The sequence below is a fragment of the Siniperca chuatsi genome, linkage group LG16 (genome assembly GCF_020085105.1).
Source record: "Siniperca chuatsi isolate FFG_IHB_CAS linkage group LG16, ASM2008510v1, whole genome shotgun sequence".
Taxonomy (NCBI): domain Eukaryota; kingdom Metazoa; phylum Chordata; class Actinopteri; order Centrarchiformes; family Sinipercidae; genus Siniperca; species Siniperca chuatsi.
Genome location: NC_058057.1, coordinates 16871683 through 16896706, shown reverse-complemented (window position 1 = coordinate 16896706; position 25024 = coordinate 16871683). Strand labels below are relative to the sequence as shown.

The window sequence follows — 25024 nt, the reverse complement described above, 5'->3', positions numbered from 1 at the left end:
CAATAAGATATTAAAGAATATTAATCGTTAATTGTTTAATCTATGAAATGTCACTGTGAAAAAATCCTCATCACAGTTTCTCAAAGCTCAAGGTGACATCTTCATATTGCTTGTTTTGTGTGACCTACAGTCCAAAACTAAAACATAAAAGACATTCAATTTACAACGTATGAAACAGTTAAAAGCTACTAAACATTCAACAGTTTTCAGGAGGCAGAAAGTACAGAAACAATGTCTTTTCAATGAAACTTCTATTTAACTTCTACCATCCAATGACACTTATCTGCATTATGTGGCAGGTCTAGACACACAAAAATCTCAGATGAGCTCCTGCACTCTGTCAATGCTTTGTTTTTTAGGCAGCTACATTTTAATGCACAAATATCTGATTTTATTTGCATTGGCCTCTGCCAAACCAGATGAAATGAGGTGGCTTGGATAATATTGTGGTCGTAATTGGTTGCAGATGTAATCAGACATCTTAAAACACATTTACTACAAAAACATAATACAACCACGCCCTTTACCCCTGTTTGCTCCCACCCAGCAAACAGAAATTGACAACCTCATTGTTAGGTCATTTTCAAATATGGTTCCTTAAGTGCTCATGGTGCCATTCTGTCGTCGCTACTGAAAGGCTTGATCCACCCAGGAACACAATACTAAAGTAAGTAAGTGTGTGCCAACATAGCTCATAGGTTGTGTGGCTCCTACCTGCTCTGCACAAGAGGAAAAACATACAAATACTGGATGCCATTTCCCAGGAATTGTATAACCAACTGATCATTAAATGCAAACTATGATCTGATCGCATAGCTTGCATTTCAACTGTCAAATGAGAAAACAACTCAAAGTGGACTGATGTGATTGGTTATTGGAATTCTGGAACCTGTTTCACCAAGTTTGCAACATACAAGCTGCAATGTGTAACATGAGATAACTTCCTCCTCCATTTCCAACCCATGCACGAGCATGCCAGTGTCTATGTTTGATTATTTGTGAAATGTGACGTTGCATCTATTTGCGATCTGCATGTAAGCAGTACTCACAAATCACTTTTATTAAACAGGCCCCTGATTCTTTTTAAGAAATTAGAAATCTGTTTGAAGCCAGACAAGATCATTATGGCATGCTTGGAGCGTTTACACCCACACATGTAATCACACACATAAAAACCTCATTGGTTCAAATGCTTTCACACAGAGGAGGATAGTTGTGTAATTTCAGTCATTTTAAAGCCATCAGGACCTCTGATCAGATTTCTGATCAGCTGACCTCCGGACCTGCAGCAACCCCGCCCTTGGCTCTGCCCTAGTCTACCTCATGACTGGCATTCCCAGCATTCCTTGCCCTCTTCACCAAAATTCCACAGATTCCCCAACACCCTGTTATTTCAGCCCACCTCCCCCAAACGGTCACCATTTTCCCACCTCTGTCCCTAAATTACCTCATAAGCCCCCTCTGACCCCATCAAAATGCCACTCCTTCTTCTGGACATCATAAATGCTGCTGCTATATTCTCACTGCAGCAGGTGTAAGTTTCAGGACAAATCCTTCAAGAGACTGATCAGGAGGAGGATGAATGAGCCCCTTAGGCCATAATATACACCAGGAAACTCAACTCAGGATCCCTAGAAATTCCTTTTTTTTGCTATAACCTTAACTATACTGCAGTTGCCATGTGCAGAAAGTGAGAATTTAATGTAATTGAACGTAATCCCGAGTTTTGCAGAATCGTCCAATATTGATGTTCTCGTCTAGTGGCTGGGTTGTCAGACTATACACCAGTATATGCATAGATGTGCATGTAAATGTAGGAAGGTCATGTCACTTTTCTTTGACTGTTTACGGCTGACTAAATGAAATCTTTAAAAAAGTGTACAGCAGAGTTATGTTATAGTTTGGGCTCAAAATGCAAATAGAATACATCATAAAGAAAATATATAAATATATGTAAAATACAATATACATTTAACACTGCAGTCAGTTTTAGACTGTTCTTAGGTTGTCTTTAAACTGGAACTCAAAGTTTGTTACATTAAAGAGGGACTCCTCTTAGAAAGAAGTGAGCTTACCAGACCTCTGTAGCCCGCTCCTCCTCTCTGCTTGATGCTAGCGGCTTGAGGCTACATTAGCCGCTACTAGCATAACACACTCAAATCTCTGGCCGAACTGTCGGCAGTCGAGTTGCATTGTGGGTAATGTAGGAGCCAGGTTTTGAAAAGGAAGAAGAATGCATGGAATAAAAAAGACAATATCTCTGGTTCTGCAGCATCGATTTTTATACTTTTTCTTTAAAAAATGGTCCATTGTGAGTCCAACAACGTTATAGGAGTGCCACTTTAGCTTGTTTCTAGGGGTGTGGTCTTTTTATTATTCTTATTCACAATTTTATTTATGATGCTTGGATCAATTTCTGTTTAATTCTGAGCTTGTGATATACTGTATTTTGTGTCATCTGTTTTAAGTTGTTAGTCTCTAACACATTGTTATTGCTGCCCATCTTGGACAGGACTCTTGAAAAACAGATTTTATACTTTCAACTAGGCTTTCCTGCTTAAATGAAGGTTAAATAAAACGTAATAAACTCTTGAATCCATATGCAACTCAGGCTCTTACTTACTGATACGCAAGTGATGGCTTTAAACTTAACATTGCACATAACACTCTTCTGGAGAGAGTTATCAATATTTGTGTTAAGCAATTCTCACATAATCAGGTATGGAAGGATCTCATATCCCAGCCAAATAGCGATGACTGAGAGTGAAGGCTGTGTTGGTATTTTAAGAATTGCAGCTTCAGTTTATCATTCCAGTGAACCGAAACCGAACTGACCCAAAAACTGATAGCTACTGCGTCGCCTGAATTCCTTTCCTGAGTTCCCAGACAGAATATGTTGAAGTTCCACTGCCAGTTGTGCATTTTTTGACGTCTGCTTGGTAACATGGTCTGCCACAGAAACCTAAAGACAGACTTTGACCAGCTACAAAAATTGCACAAAGGAATGGTCACAAAACAAAACATCTGCTAAACTAAACAACAGCGGGGAGAAAACAGCAAGAGAGTGTTTTGTTTTCTGTCTGGTTTTCTGTGATCTGATTTAATTTATCTTATTGGAAACAATTTGAATAGCCTCATTGTTATTTAAGAACAGCTGCTATTTTTCCATTTAACACATATATTCATATTCTATATTCAACAGGACTAGACAGAGAGACAGGAGAGATATATACCTTCCCTCATGTGCAGGACGTACGTACTGTATATGTGGATATGTGTCTGCTTACATGTGTATACATTCATGGAATTAGTGAGGTAGCACTGTGAGCTGTGTTTACTGACTACCAGAAGTACCAGTAAACACCCCCTGCTCCTGCCTCTCCTATAACCTCTTTCAGCTCTTTTAATTTATTCTTAGTCTCATCTTCATTTATCACAAGAGGTTAAATACACACAAAGGACAGCCTCTTTCATTTGAGTGTTTACACATCCATTAGGCGCTTGGTGTCTGTCAGCCAGCAGACCTGTGTGGCACTTACTGTAAATGCTGAGCCACCACTCAGACTTAAATAAATAACTGCTATGATTTGTTTAATCCAACTTGTTAAATCAAATTGTTTAAACAGGCAATTACAATGAGTGGCTGACAGGTAAACCTGTACTGGACAAAGACAGAAACTTTAAAGGGTTAAATCATAAATCCCTGCTATCCACATTAAAGGATAAGGTAAAAACAAAAAACTAATTGCTTGATAAGACCAAAACCAATAACAAATTGATCCTAGTAACAAGTGTTAGGATTAGGGTTAGCAAATGCCTGATTTAGACCTCTTGCCACACTTGGTGGCAAGTTCCTTTATTACAATGAACATGGGCACTGTAGTTTACTTTGAGTCAATCCCAAATACATCATTCTGGTGCTTTTAAATAGGCTACTCACAAGAGCACCAATTGTGTATTAATCTGCCACTGAAAATAGTCCCAAACAAATGTTCTTTCTACTCCTATAAAAAAAACTATAGTGCCCAGCTGTTTTAGGAAATTACTAAGCCTTTTTTAAAAATATGAAACTTTACATTTGTGACTCAGATTTACATCTTCAGTAGGAACCAATGGGCTTGGGGCTGAGAGCCACAGATCGCATAAGGAAGTCAGAAGGTATTGCAAGATAGACTAACACATTGTTGGTTATTCTCTTTTTATGGGATTTGTTGACAATGAGAAAAATATAGAATAACGTTGTTTGTTTTCTGGCTTGTGCTTCAAATTCTTATATTACCTGGGAGAAGGACTGTTTCACCCTGTCAACTGCCCCAATGACATTTCATTTCATTCACATGTTTATTTTTTAATTGTTCAGAAAGTGCTGGGTGATGGGGATTAATAACTGATGACATATTGGTTGACAGAGCTGTGTTTTCACTGATTCCTCCTGTGTTGCGACATTACATTTCCTATATCGGTCAAGGATAGAGTAGTAATGGAATAATTTGTTCATGCACTGACTTATTAAGGGAAACACACACTAGCATTCCTCTGTGTCCATGACATGGAGTTAAACTTTTAGCCCGTAATACCACAGTTGTTGCCCAGCAACCAGATCTCTTTGATATCTTTTTCACTCTGTGAATTTGTCTTTGGAGATTATTTAATGACAAAAAAGTCCAATTAGTCAATCCTCTTTGTGCAAGCAAAAGCCTTCAGATACGCTATAATTCCTTCCCATCTGACTGTCCACAAGAAGACCTACAATTTCAGGATCAACACTGGAGGAAAGATAAGATTTTCTCATTTGCTGTTTTCCTATGATCTTTCTTTTTTCTCTTTCTGCTTTCATTTTTATCCTAAATTTATCTTTGATTCTCATTTCCTCTTATCTGCCTCTCTCATTTATGTCTTGCCTACACCTCTCCTCTATACTCAGTGGCTCCAGGAGTGAGAAGACCCGCTGTCTCCTAAATCACTCCACAAAGGTCAACAGAGGAGTTTTATATCCCTTAAACCAAACACAGAAGAGGAGGAGGGGGTTAATGGAAAAGAAGAGACTGTCGCAGCTGGCAAGTTATATCTAAAACTCAGGTCTCTTGTTTCAGAATAGGCATAGAGATGAGGCTGAACTAAGTATGTAAAAAATATTTAAATCTGATCCACTCATCCATATGTCCATAAAACAGGGGTGGCTTTTCTTTTTAATGTTATCAAAGGGGCTGCAGGAATTCATACACAAAAATTGTGTATGAAAGTTCACATATACAAAAACAGTAGAACTGTTTAGGTTTACAGTCTGCATTTGATTCGGTTTATTCTAAAGCATCTTTTATTTTGTACTTCTGTTGTGATTTATACAATAAGTTAATTCATGTCAAGAAGGTTTTAAAGGACTAGGTCCTCAAATATGGTGTTCAACAGAATAGTAAATCAATGTAGCTATTATTGGATTGAATATATTTGAGAATCCTTGTAGAAATAAGCAGATATCAGATACAGTAGGCTGATATTTTCCAGCTCACCACGAAACTAGCTATACTTGTCAATCATAACACAGATCACAATAATGATGAAACAGAAACAGAAGTCATAAATTCACTGGCCAATGTGGTGATTGTATTGCCAGTATATTGACAATGACTCAGTGAGATGCTGCTGAAAGTGCACAAGAAGGAAAACTTAATTGTTTAATGCTTCTTCAAAATGTCCTAACTTTTTAACCTTGCATTATTATAAAGAAAAGAAAAAGATCAGTGTTTCAGCTGTCTCTGTGAATGACTTTTATGGTTTAGAAACACGAGTAATCACGTTAGGATTATTCCCAAATGAACATATGCAAACACAAGCAAGCTTGCAGTGGGAGATAACAGGCTTAAAAGACTCTCTGTGGGGTCGTAGTTTGTATGTGACAGTCAACCTCGCGACCTCTGATCTCTGAGGTGTGGACAGAGTCTCGGAGCAGACGAAAGGAGGATGATGCTGTTGGAGGGGGCGACTGGTAGAATGAAGAGCGGAAAGATAAAGGCAGAGGAGAGGAGGTGAAAGCAGAGATGTGAAGATAGAAAGAGAGAGGAGATGAGAAACAGAGAGCCAGAATGAGGAGAAAAGGACAGCAAGAATGTAGTCCTGGGAAAGTAGTCCTTCACTAGTGGCTCATTACGATGTCATATTATGTTCAGTCAATCATCCTGTTGGAGTCTATAAGGCTTATTGTTTTTGGTTCTTATTGATTTTTTAAAGAGGAAGATTGAAAATTTTCAACCAGATTAGGCACCGGAGTCTTTCAAAGTAGACATATGGGAAATATGTTTATTCGCTTTCTTTCTTGACAGTTGGATGAGAAGACTGATACCACGCTTATGTCTGTATAATAAATATGAAGCTACAGCCAGCAGCTGGTTAGCTTAACATAGCTTAGCTTAGCGCAGTCACAGCTCCCAGCCAGGAAATAGTTCGACACATAACTCCCTGTAAAACCCCAACTTGTCGTTGTTATATTTCAGTTGATCTACAGACGTAACAAACAGGATATAACATGTTAATTGGTGAGTTTAAGAGGTGCTGGTAGGTGAATTTTGTCACCTTCAGATAGAGCAAGGCTAGGTTTCCCCTTGTTTCTAGTCTTTGTGGTAAGCTAAGATAACTGGCTGCAGCTTCATATTTACCACATAGAATGGAGAGAGACAAGATCTTCTCATCTAACTCAGCAAGAAAGCAAATAAGCGTATTTCACAAAATGTCGAACTTTTCATTTAAAAATGACAAAACACGATTAAACTGCAGTATTTGCTCTGCAAGTATTATTAAAATCTATTTAAACCTGCATTTCTGTATGTTACAAAATAATATTAAAATGAAATACCAATAAAATCCCAGATTTTTTTTTGACAAATGAAAACAGTGAGGCCTATCTATACGTTAAGGGAAGCATTTAGTAAAGTTAGTTTCCCATCATCTTCTGAACAATTTTGATGAATCAAACTCCACCAATAATCTAATCTAAGCAGGTTAAAACGAGCTGGGAGAGGCATTTGCCAATAAATATTTCACCTAGGTCTAACGGGAGGTTTCAGGGGCCTGGATGACCATCATGTCTGTCTCTCCCTGCCTCTCCCTTCATGTCTCTACACCTCTGCCAGCCCCCAATCTATTATCCCTTACCCCCACATTCAGTGCATACCAAAGATCAAAGCCTGACAAGACCCCCGAAGAGCACTCTCACTGTTTCCACAGTCCTTTAACTCTGCTCAGGTGTTCAGACTGTGGGTACCTGTGCTTCTGTGTGTCTGTGCATATGTGTGTGTTTGTGCAGTCCAGAGCAGTGAAATAAGGAATCACCGAACAAGTCAAATGAGCCCTGGATCGCAAAAGACCTATCATAAACATTGTAAGTCTCTGTTCAAATCATTCTTCTTAAAATAAACCAATTTTTGGCTAATTTGTGTGAGCGAAATTCACAGTAATCCCTAAAACATTTGGTTGGGGCCAAATCTGACTACATCAAGTTATATCCAGATGTATTCCCTCTTTGATTCTAGCTGTCCACTTTTGCTCTATATACAGAGCAGGTTTGATTGTGTGATTTTATTTATGGTGGCTTTCAGGAAGAGAGGCATCCGTTACAATAAATCTGTCAACTCACTGTCAAACACACACAGACACAAGCTGTATATGAATAAACTCCCTTACTCACTGTGATTGTGTGTGTGTGTATGTGTGTTTGTGTCCAAAAGTGTGGCTGCCAATTTTTCTATTAGTTTATCTTTAATGGATAAACATCCATTCAGTCTGGTGTTTGGCTAAATGTTAAAAACTGTCCTGCAATTCATGACAAAATACAATTTACCAGTTAAGGATTGGATTACTCAAACTCAGTGATATGATGGTTTTAAAACAGTTTTGGTTTTGGCCACCTTGAAAGTCCTCATAATACTATAGGATAAACTACAATCTCTCCATTTTACTTACAATAGTTGTTTCTCGTTTTTTATTGTATAATCAAAGCTGTAGACAAAAGACTTGTACTCGAGTCAGACTTAAGTCACAAAACAATGACTTGAGACTAGACCTCAGGGTTTGTATGTACACCGCAGCACTGTTAAAATAAAGAAAAGTTTGGTAGGAAAACAAAACATTTTACATTGTATTTGGGGGTTTCTAGCGCCCACTGCACAGGGTGGTTGGTATATGTTCAGCAAGGGTCCACAGAAGTTCTCTTTAACCGAAGTGACAGTTTTGTCTTTAATCTTATATCTATAATTATATTATCTATATTATCTATCCCTTTACTATATTATAGATATCTATATTATAGTTATCTATAATATTAATAATGGTCCAAAATGATGTGAAATTGCATAGTTTTATGTCAAAAACCTCAAACCCCCTTTTGCAGGTACTTTGTCATAAAGCAAAGTAAAGGACAACTTTGACCTGATGATCACCAAAGTTTTTAAATTTCATGGTAATCCATCCCAAAGTTGTTGAGAAACCACAAATCTCAACCTCATGGTGACACTAGAGGAAAAGTCAGGTAATCACCAAAGTCATTAGCCTTCATCGTCTGAGAACCAACAGAATAACTGTACAAAAGTTCATGGCAATCAGTCCGACACTTATACTCATATATAGATATAGATATTTCACAATTCACAGACATTGCCATCCCTAGAGCCTTAAATATTTCATTACTAGGCCAAATGCATTAAAAGGACTCAGTAAAACACTAACACAGCAATTACACAGCACAACTGTTCAAAAAATGCCTTTTCATTTTATTTCAACAGTCAGCAGTCACAGACCTGAAATTATTGCAACTAACTTTGCAATTTGCTTTTGAAAATGTCAAACTTGACTTGGATTTGACCTAAAATGCTGGTTTTAATTGACCAAATTAATTTTCATGAAAACAGCAGAGAAGAGAACCTGAGGGACACTGAATTAGATAAATAAAACATCAGAATGATAAAAAGCCAAGTGTGTGTGTGTGTGTGTGTGTGTGTGTGTTTGTGTATGAGAGAGGAAGAGACAAGAAATGAAAGAAAGAAATGAAAAACCAATAGACTGAGTGACCCTAAAGCTGCAGAGTCACACACCTGTTAACTGCCATTGTAGGACAACAGATTAAACAACGTTGTCCTCCTCTACCTACATCTGTGCATCACTAACCCTTTAACCCGAGGTCTCTATACCTCCCACAATTTGTCTGTTTTTTATCACCCCCATCCCTTCATCTGTGCGGCTGCTACACTTGAACAGCAAACTGAGCCAAACAACAACAACAGCCTGGTCGCAGGAAAGACCCCCCAGGACATGATCATAATCAGGCCACACTGGCCAGTGTTTGACCCCCCGGGCCTGCCTCTCTAACTGGGCTGAAATAACAAATCCACCCCCTTTGCTGACCCTCCTGTCATGAATCTCTAAATATCTTTGAGCCCCGATAAGCATCTGAGCTCCAGAGTCATATGTGAGAAAAGAAGATGACTAGTGAGAGGGGAGTCTGGAACACATACAGACGCTATAAAAATGACTTTAATTAGTGAGACACTTAAACCAGACAGTTTTTTTGGCTTTAGGCCTCAAATTACTCTTACTCTCGCTCTACTAATGTATATATATTTGATCTAAGTGGCACAGAAACAACATTCAGGGTCAAATACATACACTTAAACTTGGGGCTATCCAAATAGTTTGAAGAACAGTTTCCAAAGTCAGGCATTTTTGGATAGTTGGTGTATGTGGTTGAGAAGTAGCACATATTGTGTCTTAAAGCTGAAAACTTCCTCTCCAGTGGCAAGAGATACATGAAATTAAGTTCAAAATCCAGTTAATAGAGTGAAAAGAAGAACTTGAGCATAAATGGATGAGGTAACATGACCTTAATGTATGATTTATTACCACAGATAATTCAGTCTTAGCTTTGCTGCATACTTCCTGAAAATGTTGCAACATGACCATGTTGTTCTGTTTATATGCACACAGAATTATATTGTTATACTATGAAATACTGTTTGGACATAATATTTTATTAAATATATCAATAAACTAGCTAACATGAAGTTTGTGTTGGAGGTTCAGGGTTGCTTTTATTTTCTTTGATTAATGTAATTACTGCATAGAAAACAGATGTTGTTACAGAAAGACACTTAATAGATAGAAAACACACTACAAACACCAGCCTAAACATGTACACAGTTAAAATTCAACATTCAAAAACATAAAGCTGGTTGTTGTAAACTATTTGGTGCAAAATTTGTATGAAAATACAAAGATGGCGTGAACCGTTATTAGCAATGTCAACCTGAACAGGTGCAACCCGACAAGCTGATCAACATTTCTCAACAGTGGCGTTTATGATAACTATAACTGGTGGATATATTGATTAATAAAACATAACATTTGTACTAGCTTTGACAATTAAAGCTGCATTTATTGATGTTTTGGCCACTTGGGGGAAGTGGGAAAACCTGTAAGCACAGAATTGACATATTATCACCTTATGTTAACAGTCTTCTATTTACACATCCGGCAGACACAGCAACATTAACATTCATTTGGAGTCGTGCTATACCTGGCGGATGTAAGTCCTACAGTCACTCACCTTTTAGCTCTGTTTTGGTCTGATCTCCTTATCTAGAAGTGGAAAGTCTCCAGAGGCTAAATGTCTTTAGGAATCTACAGCAACTCCAGCTGCCTTTGACTTAGCACTTCTAGATATCCTATGATGTAGATGACTGAGATTCTTAACAGACATCTGGCTCTTCAGCTACAACGATTAATATTTTTATAAAAATATTGATTAGTGCATCTTTAAAACACAGGAGCAGATAATTACCTGTCAGCCAGACACGAGGAATTTCAGATACTTTAGTCACTATCAAAGTTTTTCACACAGATTGCTACGTGCCATTTGATTTTAATACAGTTAAAAGACACATGTGAAAGAAATCAGCTCTGAATAGAAATCTGTTTTCTTGCCAGCATACAACTAATTACTTTCATTCGCCTGCTTAACAGAGCAGGAACAGTATATGGGCTCTAGTCTGCTAATGCAATTATCTAGTCTAAAAAATGTGAATAGCTTAATCGCAAACAAACACATGTTATGTCATGGTGTCTTGAGGTCTCAATAAATGTTTATGTCTATGCAGCTAGGCTTCTCTGGGAAATGTTGTACTGTAGTATTTCTAGAGGTGGTAGTTTATGGAAAATGATGATATAATTCAATCCTCATTTCAATAAAGCAGTGAGCAGTTGTTTACAGTTTAAAGCAACACTTCCATTCACCTCAAAGTAGTAAGCAATTACCACCTGATTCACCTGATTTACAGAGTCCAAATGCAACAGTATATACAGTACAGTATGGTGTTTGTGATGAAAGCGCGTTTACTTCGTCAGTCACATCTTCCAGTTACAGTTTTGTTATTAGAGGTAGTGACTTATTTTGCATTTTTGAATATTTCCCATCTTTAGTTAGAGCCATAAACCTTAACATGCTTATTCATGTGAATCAGGTCCATAAAGACAACTCTGTCTTTGAAAAAATTACGTTTATATAGGGAGACTGGGATTTGTGTCATGCAGGGAAAATAAATACATTGTCAGTTCATGTTTTTCAAATACGTTCAGTATGAATATTTTGTGACTTTGCATATACGTTTATTAAAATTTTCTCATTATGATATGCTGAAATGTAATTCAGAAGGCACTGCATTTCTCTCAAAATATATTTGCTGGTGCAAATTAATCGTATATAAACGTAATTTTTGGGAGACAGGTTTGCTGAAGGAAACATACTATCAGAGGCCGTTTAAAAACAAAAATGCACGGTATATAGGTCTAAAGTTTGGTAAAAGGTAAAAGTAGCAATACCACAATACAAAAATACTCCATTACAAGTAAAAGTCCTGCAGTCAAAATTGTATATAACTAAAAGTACTTAAATATTATGAGCAAAGTGTACTTAAAGTAAAGTACTCATATTATACAGCAGAATGGCCCCTAAATGTTATATTACTCTATATTATATTGTTGGTTTATTATTTTGATGCATTTACATATAAGCAGCATTTCGTGGTTGTTTCAACAATTATATACTGTTGGGTAGTTTAATTTATAGTATCACAAAGATAATATTATATATCCTTATTATAGGCTTTTAAAGTAACTACTAACTATAGCTCTCAGACAAATGTAGTGGAGTAAAAAGTACAATATCGTTCCTGAAATGCGGAGGAGTAGACGTACAAAGCAGTATAAAATGGAAATACTCAAGTAAAACACCTCAAAATTGCAATAGTACTTGAGTAAGTACTTTCCACCACTGCTCTTCAGGTCAGTGAGTTTTACTGTTATTGGACGAGGATTGTGATATACGACTCGTGTGTTTGGTCAATACAGTAAATCTACATGAGTATGCTAACCAAGAAAGCAGCTGCACTGAAGCTATGATTCACTGTTTGTCCTTCAAATGCTCCGACTCCCACCAGCACAACAGACACCAATATAAAACACACATACACACACACACACTTCATGACTTCACACATCTTCCAATGTGCTCTGTGAAGCAGTTAGTGCTGCATCAGGACCAGAGCTGATGAAAAATGGATGCGCAAAAAAGAGCAACAGAGAGGGAGGCAGAAAAAGGGGTGAACAAGTTCATGAAAGAGGGAATGAGGAGCTCTATGAATAACAAGTTTTTTTAAATCATACCTCTTACAGCCCTAAATGAAATACCTTATGGAGCCCTGTGAGGCTGAAAACCCAACAACGTAGGGAGAGGACTCTTTAGCTCACAACAAAGACTGTTTTCACCAGAAAAACGACAGGATTGGTTTTTAGTTTGAATGTTTTGCTGACAAGTGACCTCTTGTGGTCTTGAAAGTAATAACTTCGGAACAGCGGAAGTAACACACCGTAAAATTTCTTAGGTTCCATTTGCATTTGTAATATCAAGTGTCTCATATCCAGGTAAAATTCAAGTGCAGTTAAATACACTTCTTCTCAAATCTCGGTTTTGGCTACATGCAATTCAAGGTAAGCAATACTCCAGTCCAGATGTCGGTGGTCATGCAGCTGAAACTGTTTGGTAACGGCAAAAAAACACCAGAAGAAGAACAACTAGAGTTGTATGTAACGGCACATGACATAAACACATGGAGGACTCGCATGGATGAACTGCAAGCAAGACAAAAGTTTTGCTTTTTCAGTGTAATTTACCCTGTGTACCCTGACCCTGTTTAGGCTACTTCCACAGACAGTGGAAGTAGCCTAGTTTAGTACAGTAGCACAGTTTACTGATGTAGTTACACTTGTATATAAACGCAACGCCCTGAAAAAACACCTATTTTGTTGTCTTTCTGTCGACAAGGGTGCCAGATAAGAAAATGCTCATAGAGGTCAATTTGGAAGGCCAAGAGTAATTACCTATGTTGTTGTTTAGGTATGAAGAGTTTATATTAACTTCATAAGTTTTGGTTATACATGAAAATGTTATGAGCAATGTGGGATCAGGAAAGAGCCATTTTGTATCAGCAGATGCAAGTAGAAGTAATGTCAAACAAAATGGAAAAAACCTGGCGCATTTCCACCCTTGTTTTCACAGAGTGCAGAGCAAGAGCTAACAGGTGCATGGAAAGATACAAAGATGAATCATGGAGCTAAAAGAGAAGAGGGAGAAAGAAAGTAGAGGCAAGATGGGCGAGTGAGTCCACAGAGGCTCATGATGTAATGGAGGTAAGCGAGGTTATTTTGAGCAATGTCGCAGTGGAGGAGTCAGCGCAGACTACAGAAGGAGACATTTTAAAATTCAGAACATGCAAAAACCACAAGACTCCCCGTTTGTGATGGAAATTCACGCCTCATCAGTTCTAACTTAAAGGCATTGACAAGGATGTAAACACCTTTATCTGAAACTCCCCAAATCAGCCAACAATCCACTGTTTCATACACAGATAATGGGTCAGATAGGAATAGCTCATATCTAAACTATTCAGAGCATTCTCTGTGAGAGACAAACAAAGTAATTACAGTGTAATCAGATTGTGTGCATGATCACAATCTTATTATACAAGGAGACATATCCTCATTTATACAAGAGGCTGTCATGTAGAAGTAATCATTTGCTATTTAAGGCAAATTTCTAACAGTGACTTGATTCTGAGGACCTTTCAGTCTTCTTTGCTACCTTCAGCTGCCTAAACTGGTAAAGGAATTAAACTGGTAAAGGAATAAAGAAAGGCAGTATAATAGGGACGCTGATGTGGTTGAGTCTTCCAATCATAATGATTGATTGGGACAAAGTAGCTGTAAGAGTCCCTGTGGGGCACTGAACAGGCCAATCCCTGCTGGCCAGACCTCATATATTCAATAACACATCATTACTACAAGATGCTTCTCAGGGAGGAAAACCTCTCCTCACACCTCCACCAGCAATCCTGACAACGAGAAACACTGATACCAGACGGTCATGTGTGTTTGTGCAGCGCAAAAGTGAATCTAATTTGTAACTTTTAAATTGAATAAAACTCCATTTTCCAATTTGTGTTAACACAATTCCAAACTAAGCCTTAATATGAGCATGGCACCACAACAAACAGTCCACCTCTTTTTCTTTAATTTCTTTGGCATCTCAATTTCAATTTGTTTATGTGTTTTTAACAACATTAAACTAAGAGGCTGTCATCTTAAGTAAATTTATGACATCTCAGCACAATGCACTCAAACACCGTGCTCTAAACCAGTGGTTCCTAGACTATTTTAGCTTGTGACCTCTAAATGATGCAAAAACATACCTGCAACCCACTGTTGCAGTTTGTGGATGTCTGTTGGTTGTGGCCAAGTCAATGAAAAGTGATTTTTTTCTTTTTAAGCTTTTAAAGGTCCAGTATGTAGGATTTAGTGGCATCTAGCGTTGAAATTACAGTTTGCAACCATTTGAATACTGCTTGCACCACCCTCCCCTTCCAAGCGTGTAGGAGAAACTATGGTGCCCGCTAAACTTGCAGAAAAAGGGGTGAACAAAAAACGCAAACGGCCCTATCTAGAGCCAGTGATTGGTTTGTCCGTTCTGGGCTACTGTAGAAACATGGTGGTGCAACATGGCGGCCTCCATGGAAGGGGACACGCTCCCTCTATAGCTATAAACAGCTCATTCTAAGGTAATGAAAACACAACGATTCTTATTTTCAGGTGATTATACACTAATGAAAACATACTTAGAAATATTATATTCCATTTCTGCCAATAGCTCCTCCTAAATGTTACACACTGGACCTTTAAAGGCAAACATAAACATATTTTTGTGTAGCAGAAATATGTCTTTTTCAGCTTTTGTGTCTACTACTACTGCCCTAAACCACATGAATTAGGATGTACTATGGTAATTTATTGTCTCACTGCATACGTACATATATACACTATATATCGTCATGGGAAAAATAAACACAATTCTTCATTTCTGATTTGAAACTAATGGGATTTGAACAGAATTAGTTCTGGTGCATTTGCACAGTTGAGCAACAACCACGTTTTAAGCAAAACATCAACATACTTGTGTAATACAGACAATTTAGTTAAATTAAATGACATAACTCTTTTTGATGTGGTCAGTATTCTCTCATTGTTAACTGGAGTATTTTGTGGAAAGATGAAAAAACTTACCGCAGTTCTGCTGCAGTGTTTAACGGACAACTGAGCTGGAAAAATTAGTTGGGAACACTTCACAGACACTGTGAAAACAAAAACAAGCAGCGTAGGCAAAAAGAAATCATCTTTATAACATTATGTAACATTTTGATGTTGATGCCATTTTGGGATTTGATATTGTCCTGTGTGGACTCATTATTTGATCAAACTATTGGAGTGAGGTCTAATTTTTAGAGGCAGAGAGGGGAGAGGAACAAAAGAGCTCTGGTTTTTCACATCCTCAAACACACGTCTGTTTTTTTACTGCAATGGCGCTGGCAGTGAATCTGAGAGATGGTAGATAGGAAGCTGGCTGTGGGACAGATTAATTAGCAGAAAGCCACTTCCTGTTTCTCCTCAACAAGATTGAGAAAAAAAAAATCATAAATTTGATTTCCTTTTCAGTCAAAAAAACTCACCATGGAAAGTTCAATATTCCAGTCTAACAGTTTACAGAGCGCCCGTTTATCTGCTGTAGGGCATTTAAGAGTGGATGTATGTTTCACACTCTTTTGCAAAACTTTATACTATTTCAGTAGGCCATACGTGGTTGAGCAGTTATTAATTACTTTGACTCCTCTGACAGAAACTCACTGAACTCACTATAAACACACTGCTAGTTTCCATGTTAAAGATAAACCTCTGGAATTAACCTTTGGCTGGAAAAATACTAGTAATAAGTAAATAAATGTTCTAATATTCTCTATATTATGTTCTTATTTTATGTTTATGACGTACAGATGATGTTCATTCTACAGAAGATATAGGTATATAGGTTCACAGATGGCATCTGATAGTTTACATCTGCTTCCATATGAAGAGTACAGTTTTAATTTGGGCCTGTTCATCATTTGTGGATTCTTTGCCAACACTAAAACCAAACATGTTAGAATCAGTCTAGCTATGGTTTTATTGCATTTTACAAAAAAGTTGGTTCGCATCTAGTATATGTAGGTGTTCTACAGATTAGGGATCAGACTTTGGGAAGAGGAGTTCCCATACCTCCACCTTCAACACATACACTTACAAACACACTACCACACTGAGTTTGCTCCTTTTTTTTTAACCTCAGCCCATATTCACTAAACCTCTGTCATCAGTGTCCTTTTAAAATCAGGCAGGAGGGAAGACTATTCATCTGCCTTTGTGTTATCCTGGCGGGTCCCCCTCTAACTCTCCCTCTCAAACTCCTTTTTCTTTTCTCTCTCTGGGCTCCACACCCGTCCCCTCTTCCCATGCCCACCCAAAACGCTGCTCCACCCCCTCCCCATGTTGGTTCCTTCCTCTTGTTTTGGGCCGGTGCACACAGGGGCCCTCGGCTTGTCCCCTTCCCGGCCCATCCTCAATGGATCCTCTGTCTGACCCTTTCCGCCTCCCACTCCGCTCTCTCTGTCTCTCTGCTAAACAGGGTAATCAAGGCCACAGCAGCGTCTGATCAGCTGAAGCTCATTATACAGGAACGTACCAGCCTTAATCACAACACATTACATTACATAACATGATGTTGGATCATTGGAGTCACCTGCTGCTGCTGTTATGATGGGAGGAGGACCTGACATGTGATACAGGTCTCATGTTCAGGTGGCTATTTGTAGTGTATTTGCTATTGTTCATTTGTGAGTGGGTGTAGATGTGAGTGAATACACTGACATTCACTGTAGTTTCAGTCTCCTGTATAGCTGGGGTGCAAGAAAGGGAAGTGGATTAAGAAATTAAGGAAGAAGAGACAGAGAGAGAAAACGAAGCCCATTTACACAAGCAAATTATACCAATTGTAAGTGAAGTCATGAAATGACTCATTTTTCTGGAAGTCACTTTATAACTTTATAAGATTTTCTGCATGGCTTAAAGAGCAACTTAACACCTACAGAAAATCTTGTTTTTACCATCTCCAGTCTTTTAACTTACTCTCCTTGCTGCAGTGTTCTGCAAGTGTACTCCAGGGTGTGTCAGTACACTGTGACATCACTGCTGGGTGCAGTTACAGGTGTGAAAGAGCACACACGAGGTGAAAGTTTCACCCAGAGACGACAGTGAAACCTAAGTTACTCTTCAAGTGTGAATAAAATCAGATATACTGCCAGTAGAGGCAGGATATAAAGTATTTCTGATATCTTAGCGTATAGTATAGCGTGCAAACCGCCACAAGAGATCAGGAGGTGACACTTTAATTTAAACTCAGGCAGACTCACAGTTCAGAGTTCACCTTTGTACAGTTTTAAATGTGTGGATGTGCTCGTTCAGCCAACTAAAAACTGTAGCATTGCTCTCACAAACTGTTTACACAAACTTTTGCAAGAATTAGAGATTTGCTCTCCACCCACACTGAGGATCAGATAAACAGATAAGCAGCATGTTGCACTAAACAGAGTCTCGCTTCATACATTATAAGTAACTTCCCACATCATGTAACAGATGCCAAATATTGCGCAAGCTTTGCAGCTCAATCCATAACAGTCCTGTCACATTTGAACTGAGTTTAATAGATTTCCAAAAGCAGAAGAACCCAGCAATGTTACACATTCCATGTCTGAAAGGGGCTTCTGAGACAGACGAGAGATTTCAGACATTAATTTGCGACACTGGATGACTGTTTGGGGGAAAAAAAAGTATAGTATAGACAGACACACACACACACATTGAAAGAGGTTGTGGCAGCATGTATAAAGTGTGTTACATACAATCTAATAATTCCATTGTAACAATCTAATGAAAAACTCAGAATATTGTAACTCATTTAAGAATCTTACATGAGTTGATTTAGCCCAAACTGGCATTAACATAACTTTTCATCATTTATCTTCTTGTTTTATATTTATGCATATGTCACAAAGGTCACAGAGTATATAATGGCTAGTGGTGATTTTTTTTTTTAGGATGAAAGCAAAATGTCTTGATGACATTCAAAATATTTTGATTTTGTTGAAATAATTTGTAGCAGTAATATATCCTTAATGTGATCATTTTGTTAACACTTGAGGTTGTTGGAGATAGAGAGGTATGAGGAAGGCGAGTCGGTGGTGGTGGTGGAGAGAGAGACATTGTTATAATTCCTCTGTGGAGTGAGGAGGATATTTATCAACTGTGTATCAAGCAGGAAGGCTCCATCTATTTAATCCAAACACCCCCTCCCCAAAACACACCATTTATACCTCATAAACCCTCTGTCTATCCATTTCACATGACTTTAATGTCTACATTTACCATTTAATCTGATAAAGGTTTCAAAATAACTGTTCTCATCTTAGATAAATGCGTATCACTTACAGAGAAAACATGGCCCAGTTAAATCTGCAGTTTTCCGGCTGCTCCTCCCTTTCCCTGATATGGTTCAGGAATACAATACTTTGTGCTACAACCAAGGACATCGTTCTCCTCTGCACATACCAAAAAACTTACTTAACGTATCAAAAGTAAAAGTACTCATACTGCAGAAAAATGCCCCCTGTGTGTGATATATTATTATATATGACACTATTAGATTGTCAATACTGGTGCATTCATGTGTGAATAACATTTTGTGGAGGTGGCGCTAGTTTTAACTACTTTATATACAGTTAGCTGGTTTAGTCCAGTGGTTCCCAACCTAGGGGTCGGGGCGCTTCCAAATGGTCACAAGATAAACGTGAGGGGTCCTGAGATGAATAATGGGAGAGTGCTGCTGCAGAAATCTGTATTCCTTCAGTAAATTGGACTTTTTATCTTATCTTTGCTTTTTTGTGAGATATTGGATAATTTTATCTTTTTGGGCCTCAAACAGTTGTTTCAATAAAGCCATTAGAGATGTTTGAGGGAAACTAAGCATCATTTCATAGCATCATATATCTGTGTGTCCATAAGTCGGTCTTATTTGTCTGTTCATTAACTTTATAGTGCTTAGCCTCCAAACAGAGCAATAATTATAATAACATGTTGATATTAGATCATGTTAAAAATTGCCACCTCGACTTTACTCAAGTGGCCAAAAGAAAATGTGAGTAATAAAAAAAAAGTGAAGTAGCTTCAAGAATTGATGTGTTTCTCAAATTTTTACACATGATGCGTCTGAATTCCCTGTGCTTTGGCTGCTGATTTTCTGTAAAGTGAATTCCAGTATGTGCAACAACATACAAACACTATGACTGTGGCTGGCATTTTGGTATTATAGCTGGACAGTGCACTGACTGCTACATGGAGAGACATCTTGTCAGCGGTAGAAACGTGGGTCAGACAAACTGTATCTCCCCGTCACAGCTGGAATCATAAAGCACAATAGACGTACTCAAGTCGGACTAGCAGCTTTGAAGCATTTCATATTATACATTCCAATGTCACGGGTAAAATACGAGGGAAAACAGTGCCACTGCGATGATACCTGCGATAACAGGTTAGGGCTTAACAAAACATCCAACCGCCACAAAGACGATGCCAATTCACTGATGAGCTATCTAAAAATGTGAGCAAACAACACACATTCATGAGAAAAAACAAGAATGAACAAATGTAGCTATGATTAAAATCTGACTATGTTAAGCCCTTTGTGCTTTCTGTCTCACTTAATGTCTCCCTCAGTGTGAGATGACCTTTTCTGCTGACCTTTCAGGAAGAAAGACCAGCCACAAAATCTGACCTGTTGACCTCCAGCCTATAAAAAAGTCAATAAATCCAATAGGTTATACGAGGCGTGAATAGAGCAGGTGGTGAAACATACATAGTCATTAGCAGGCGCTTTGCAAATATTCATTCACACAATGCTGAGCAATTTACACAGAGGTAAGAGTGCAGAGTCGGCAAGAGATGATGGCAGCTGCCCACAATATATTGCACAGCCAAGGAAACGAAAAGGGCAAGTTAACTCTTACATGTAAGATTTTAGTTGTATTCTATAGATTTTATTGTATTTCTTTTGTAAGTGTCAGCAGAGCATGGGACAAAACAAAAATCCTAATAATGAAATTGCTATATTATATACCTGAAAGCTCAGGACAACTAAGTGAGTTGACATAAGATTTTTTTTTTTTGGTAGAATTCTGTCTGTGGTTTTAAATTATAAGTTTATTGTGAAGTACATCATATCACATTGATGTGATATAATATATAACATATCAAATGTGTTTATTTTTTACATGATACACCTCTTGGCTTTTCTGCCTCTGCACATCTGTCATAACTTTATGATTTTTTGTGTGTTCTTTAATCTGTCAAATTGTTGCTTGTTTTATACTTTAGATATATGCAATTTAAAAAACAGTTTTGCTTTGAAATGTATTATGGGGTTGATATTTTTGATTCAGTTAGCAAAACATAACGTAAAACTTTCAGTCTTTTGGAAATAAAAACATGAAAAGTGCACGATAAAAGGAGTGCAATCAGGAGTCACGTGAACCTGTTATTATCAATGTGTTACAGTCTAATTCAATAATCCTTCACTGCTCTTGTGCTTCGCCCAAAAGCTCCAAAACTGTTGAAAGGACAAATGTGGTTGATCGTGATCCAGAGAGTCCCTGAGCCCAGGTGGCCTGTCTGGAATCTGGACCAGGCTAAGCTGCTGGCGTTTTATTACTGCGGGACTGCAGACAACTCGACCCATTACTCAGCAAAAACAGCGTCAGGCGCAGCACATTACTGATGCGCATAAAATGTAGAGGGAGGGAGGGGGGGAGAGGGGTGACGACAGGTATGTTTGCAAACACACAGGTCAACTATAAAAGGAACTGAAGTAGGAGGCTTACATCAGCGCGCCAGTAAGCAGAATAAACGCCACTAAATGAACAAACATGACAATATGTCTGCGTGCCCACTGCGCAGGGAGGTCTGGTAAACAGTGACAGGGATCAACAAGCCTCAGTATCGGCTGTACCTTGGCATCGCTGCCTCCCTCCTGGAGCACGTTCACCTCCGCACTCAGCTCCTCAGCGGAGGCTGAGGCTGAAGCTGAGGCATCCTCCTGACTCTTCCCGTCCCGCTGCACTGAGCTCTCTGCTCCCATGGCGAACAATCACAAAGGTGAACTCTTCTCGTCTTTGGCTACGTTCAGTCAAAACAAAAACAACCCTCCACGCCGAACCAAGACAGCACGATTGTATTACAGCAAGCGCGTATCCAAAGCGTCCAAATTACGAGCTCTACAGTGCAGCTCCGCCCCGATGTGGCCTGGATCTGGAGTGATGAAGTGTGAGGAGCACCAGCCAACTCTTTTAGGACACCCCCACCTCCTTCAGTATCACATGGGACTCTGGTGCGCCGCGGCACGCCTTGCAGCATCACGGTGCTGATGGAGGAGGAGAGAGGTGGGAGAAGAGGAGGACGGTTAATAAATTAAATGAAAAGCTTTATAGCTTGTAGTCGTTTATCCGTCTTAAACAGAAATTATATCTATTCTGAGAGATTGGTAAATTAAATTAGAGCTGTCACATGGGATCCACTGCAAACGTCAAAACAAGACCTACACAAGCCCCTGGAGAGTAATAAGGAACTTTAAAACCAGACCATATGAGTAAAGAAGTACTGCATTGTCACATGCTTAAAGAAATAAGAATTGTACAGTAGGAATATGAGAGAAATACAAACATTATTTTGCCGGGATTTGGTAGAGAGAGTTCAGGTGGCAGGTAAAATGTACAGTCCTGTACAGTTATGCAAATTTAAGTACACTTTACTTGAGTGTTTCATTATATGAGACTTTATACTTCTACTATAGCCTACTTCATTTAAAATGGGATAATTGGATTTTTTTTTACCTCACCACATGTACCTGATGTTTGTAGTTCTTTGTAAGATTTTATGAGCGAAACACACAAAACGCATGCATTGTTGATTTAGGAGTATGTGGAGTCATTAGTCATTAAAAGATTAGCATACAGTTAAAATAATTAATATAAAACAACTTTTTTTTATTTATTTGATTAGATACATCAAGACTGACTTATACAGATACAGTAGAGTAAAAACACAGAAACATAACGAAAAAAAGACTTTTATCTTAATTCAGTACTTTTCAAATATGGTAGAGCTACTTTTATATTTCTTTTCCATTACTGCTATCTCTCTCTCTCTCTCTCCATCTTTCTCCGGTGGTTAATAAGGTCAAGTAACATCTGCTTTGACATGCAAATACACTTGGGTCAAATTTAGCATGTTTGGCATATAGGTTCATATCAACACAGAGAGAGATCCTTCTAGTGGCTCATGTATACACACTGCAACAAACAACAGTTCTGCAGCTTCTTGGTTTATCCACTTTTTGTTCCTATTCGTCCATCTACATTGTATCTTTCATTACAAGTTGCTCTAATCATATAATAATAATTTGAATGTAGTTTTGAATCTCTAATCTCTCTCTGACACACACACACACATACAGGCACAGTGCACATACATTATTCTTGTTGGTACAAGTGACAGATTGTCATGGTTCACTGTGCTGATAGTGTCTCGTGCAGTGTGTGAGGGCAGAGCATCTCTGCCTCCCTCATGGGGAGATGACGTTGAGGTTTACATGTTAATTGCAGGTTGAGCCATGTGCCATTTTGTTTGGAATTTTAAAACGCACAAATTACAGCCCGAGTGCTCAAAGCCAAGTTCACACAGGCTTAGATTGAGGGTCCCTGCAGCTAAAGCAAACCAAACCCCAAACACACACAGTGCAACAACACAAACAAACACTTTGAATAGAGAAACACACTGATGAAATGTTTATTAATCCTGTTTGGGGGGTGGGGGGGATTTTTTATAGCTCAAAAGGGAGCACTTTCAAGCAGAGCCGTGGACTCATTTTTATAGCCACTAAAATGTAATAAAAGTGCAGCTTTAAGTCACAAAAATAAGTACTTGAGACTTGACTTCTTTGACACTTGAGATTTGACTGCCTAAAGACTTATATGTCATGTTTTGACCTGGTAAAATGACTTGGACTGGCTTGACTTGGACTCCACTGCTGTGAGAGTTGACCTACTTGACTTGTCTTGAAAACAAAGATGTTCTCAAGTTTCTGACCTGGTGAAAGCTCAGAACAATAAAAAATAAATATGATAGTGTCAGCAGGCCTTGCATAGAAACACTTTTAATTATTATGCCTCTGAACTGAAAGTAACTTGGTCTAGTTACATAATATATATATATATATATATATATATATATATATATATATATATCTGCATATATCTATCCGCTCCCCCCGCTCCGAGGGGGATTCGAACCAGGACCCGAGCTCGAAGGACGAGACCACCCGCGGAGGGTGAAGGACAAAGTTTTTATATATAACACAGAAAAGGAAAAGGATCAAATGCTGATTTTTAAGACTTGTGACTTGACTTTCCCTAAATGTCTTGAGTTGACTTGTCCAGAGAGGTTTTAATGGCGAACTCCAACGATTTTACGAATCAAAGTCTGTTTACAGGTCTTGTGGAGTAAATCTGCATATGTGACAAAAGTTGTATAAATCAAGAAGAAGACATGGAATAAAAAAGACGATGTCTCTGGTCCTGCTGCATTGATTTTTATCCTTTTTTTAAACTCTCCATCGTGAGTCCGACAGTGTTACAGGAGAGCGATGCTAAATCAGTGGAGTACTCTTTTAAAAGCATGGACTGGACCTGAAATGGCTTATAACATCCCTTTTCAACCTATAGCATTATTTTATTTTAAATAAATAGACATTAGGTTATCGGCATAGTATTGTTCATTACCTCAAAATTGAAGCGAGGTCTTACTGCCACAGAAAACAGTGATGTAAAACGGTTTCTGAATTTACAGTCAAATTACTGTTACGTAGTTCAGTATCTCTGTCAGCCATTAAACTGCAAACCAGCTTCTATGACACTGAAGCCCCTTTTCTAAGCAAAGTGTTGACTAGATTAATATCAATGGCACTATAAGATCTAATTTTATTAAAAATTAACATAATCAGGTCCAAGTAACCACAAAAATATGATGAGCGTATAGGAATGTCTGACACAAAGAGTCAACGTACACACAATACGAAGAACTCTGTTCAGCATTTTTTCCTGAGTTACCTTAATGTAATAGTCAGTTCACTGACCCTAAACCCTATACAGGATTGATATGCAGCTCCCACACGTGAAAATGAAGACTGATAGGAAGGTTTAACTCCTTGGTTAAGACGCTTACCTCCAGAAATACTGCAAACAAGTTTGAGCATTATTAAATAAACTCAAGATAACAATATAACAAGATAAGATAACAAGATAACAATATAAAGCTTAAAGAAGTAGGCTACTTAATTATCGTCCTATCTCATGACTTTACAGTCCAGTTATTGTTTATTTATTCATAAATATTTTATTTAGTAAAAACCTTTGGTTGAGTTTTTGCTAAGGAGCTCCTGAAAAGATAAAATTTCTTACTC

At 38.2% G+C, this 25024-nt stretch overlaps 1 protein-coding gene across 3 annotated transcripts in view; it reads right to left on the bottom strand.

Annotated features, from left to right (window-relative positions):
* Nucleotides 1-21832, bottom strand: part of akap12b (A kinase (PRKA) anchor protein 12b) — a 46010-nt gene extending 24178 nt beyond the window's left edge. For 2 of the 3 annotated variants that reach the window (XM_044168445.1, XM_044168444.1), the window contains exon 1: nt 21518-21832. In XM_044168445.1, coding sequence (XP_044024380.1) covers nt 21518-21646 — 129 coding nt within the window. In that variant the 5' untranslated portion in view covers nt 21647-21832. The remainder of the gene's footprint in view (nt 1-21517) is intronic. The other variant, XM_044168443.1, reaches the window with a different exon arrangement.
* Nucleotides 21833-25024: the final 3192 nt, after the last annotated feature.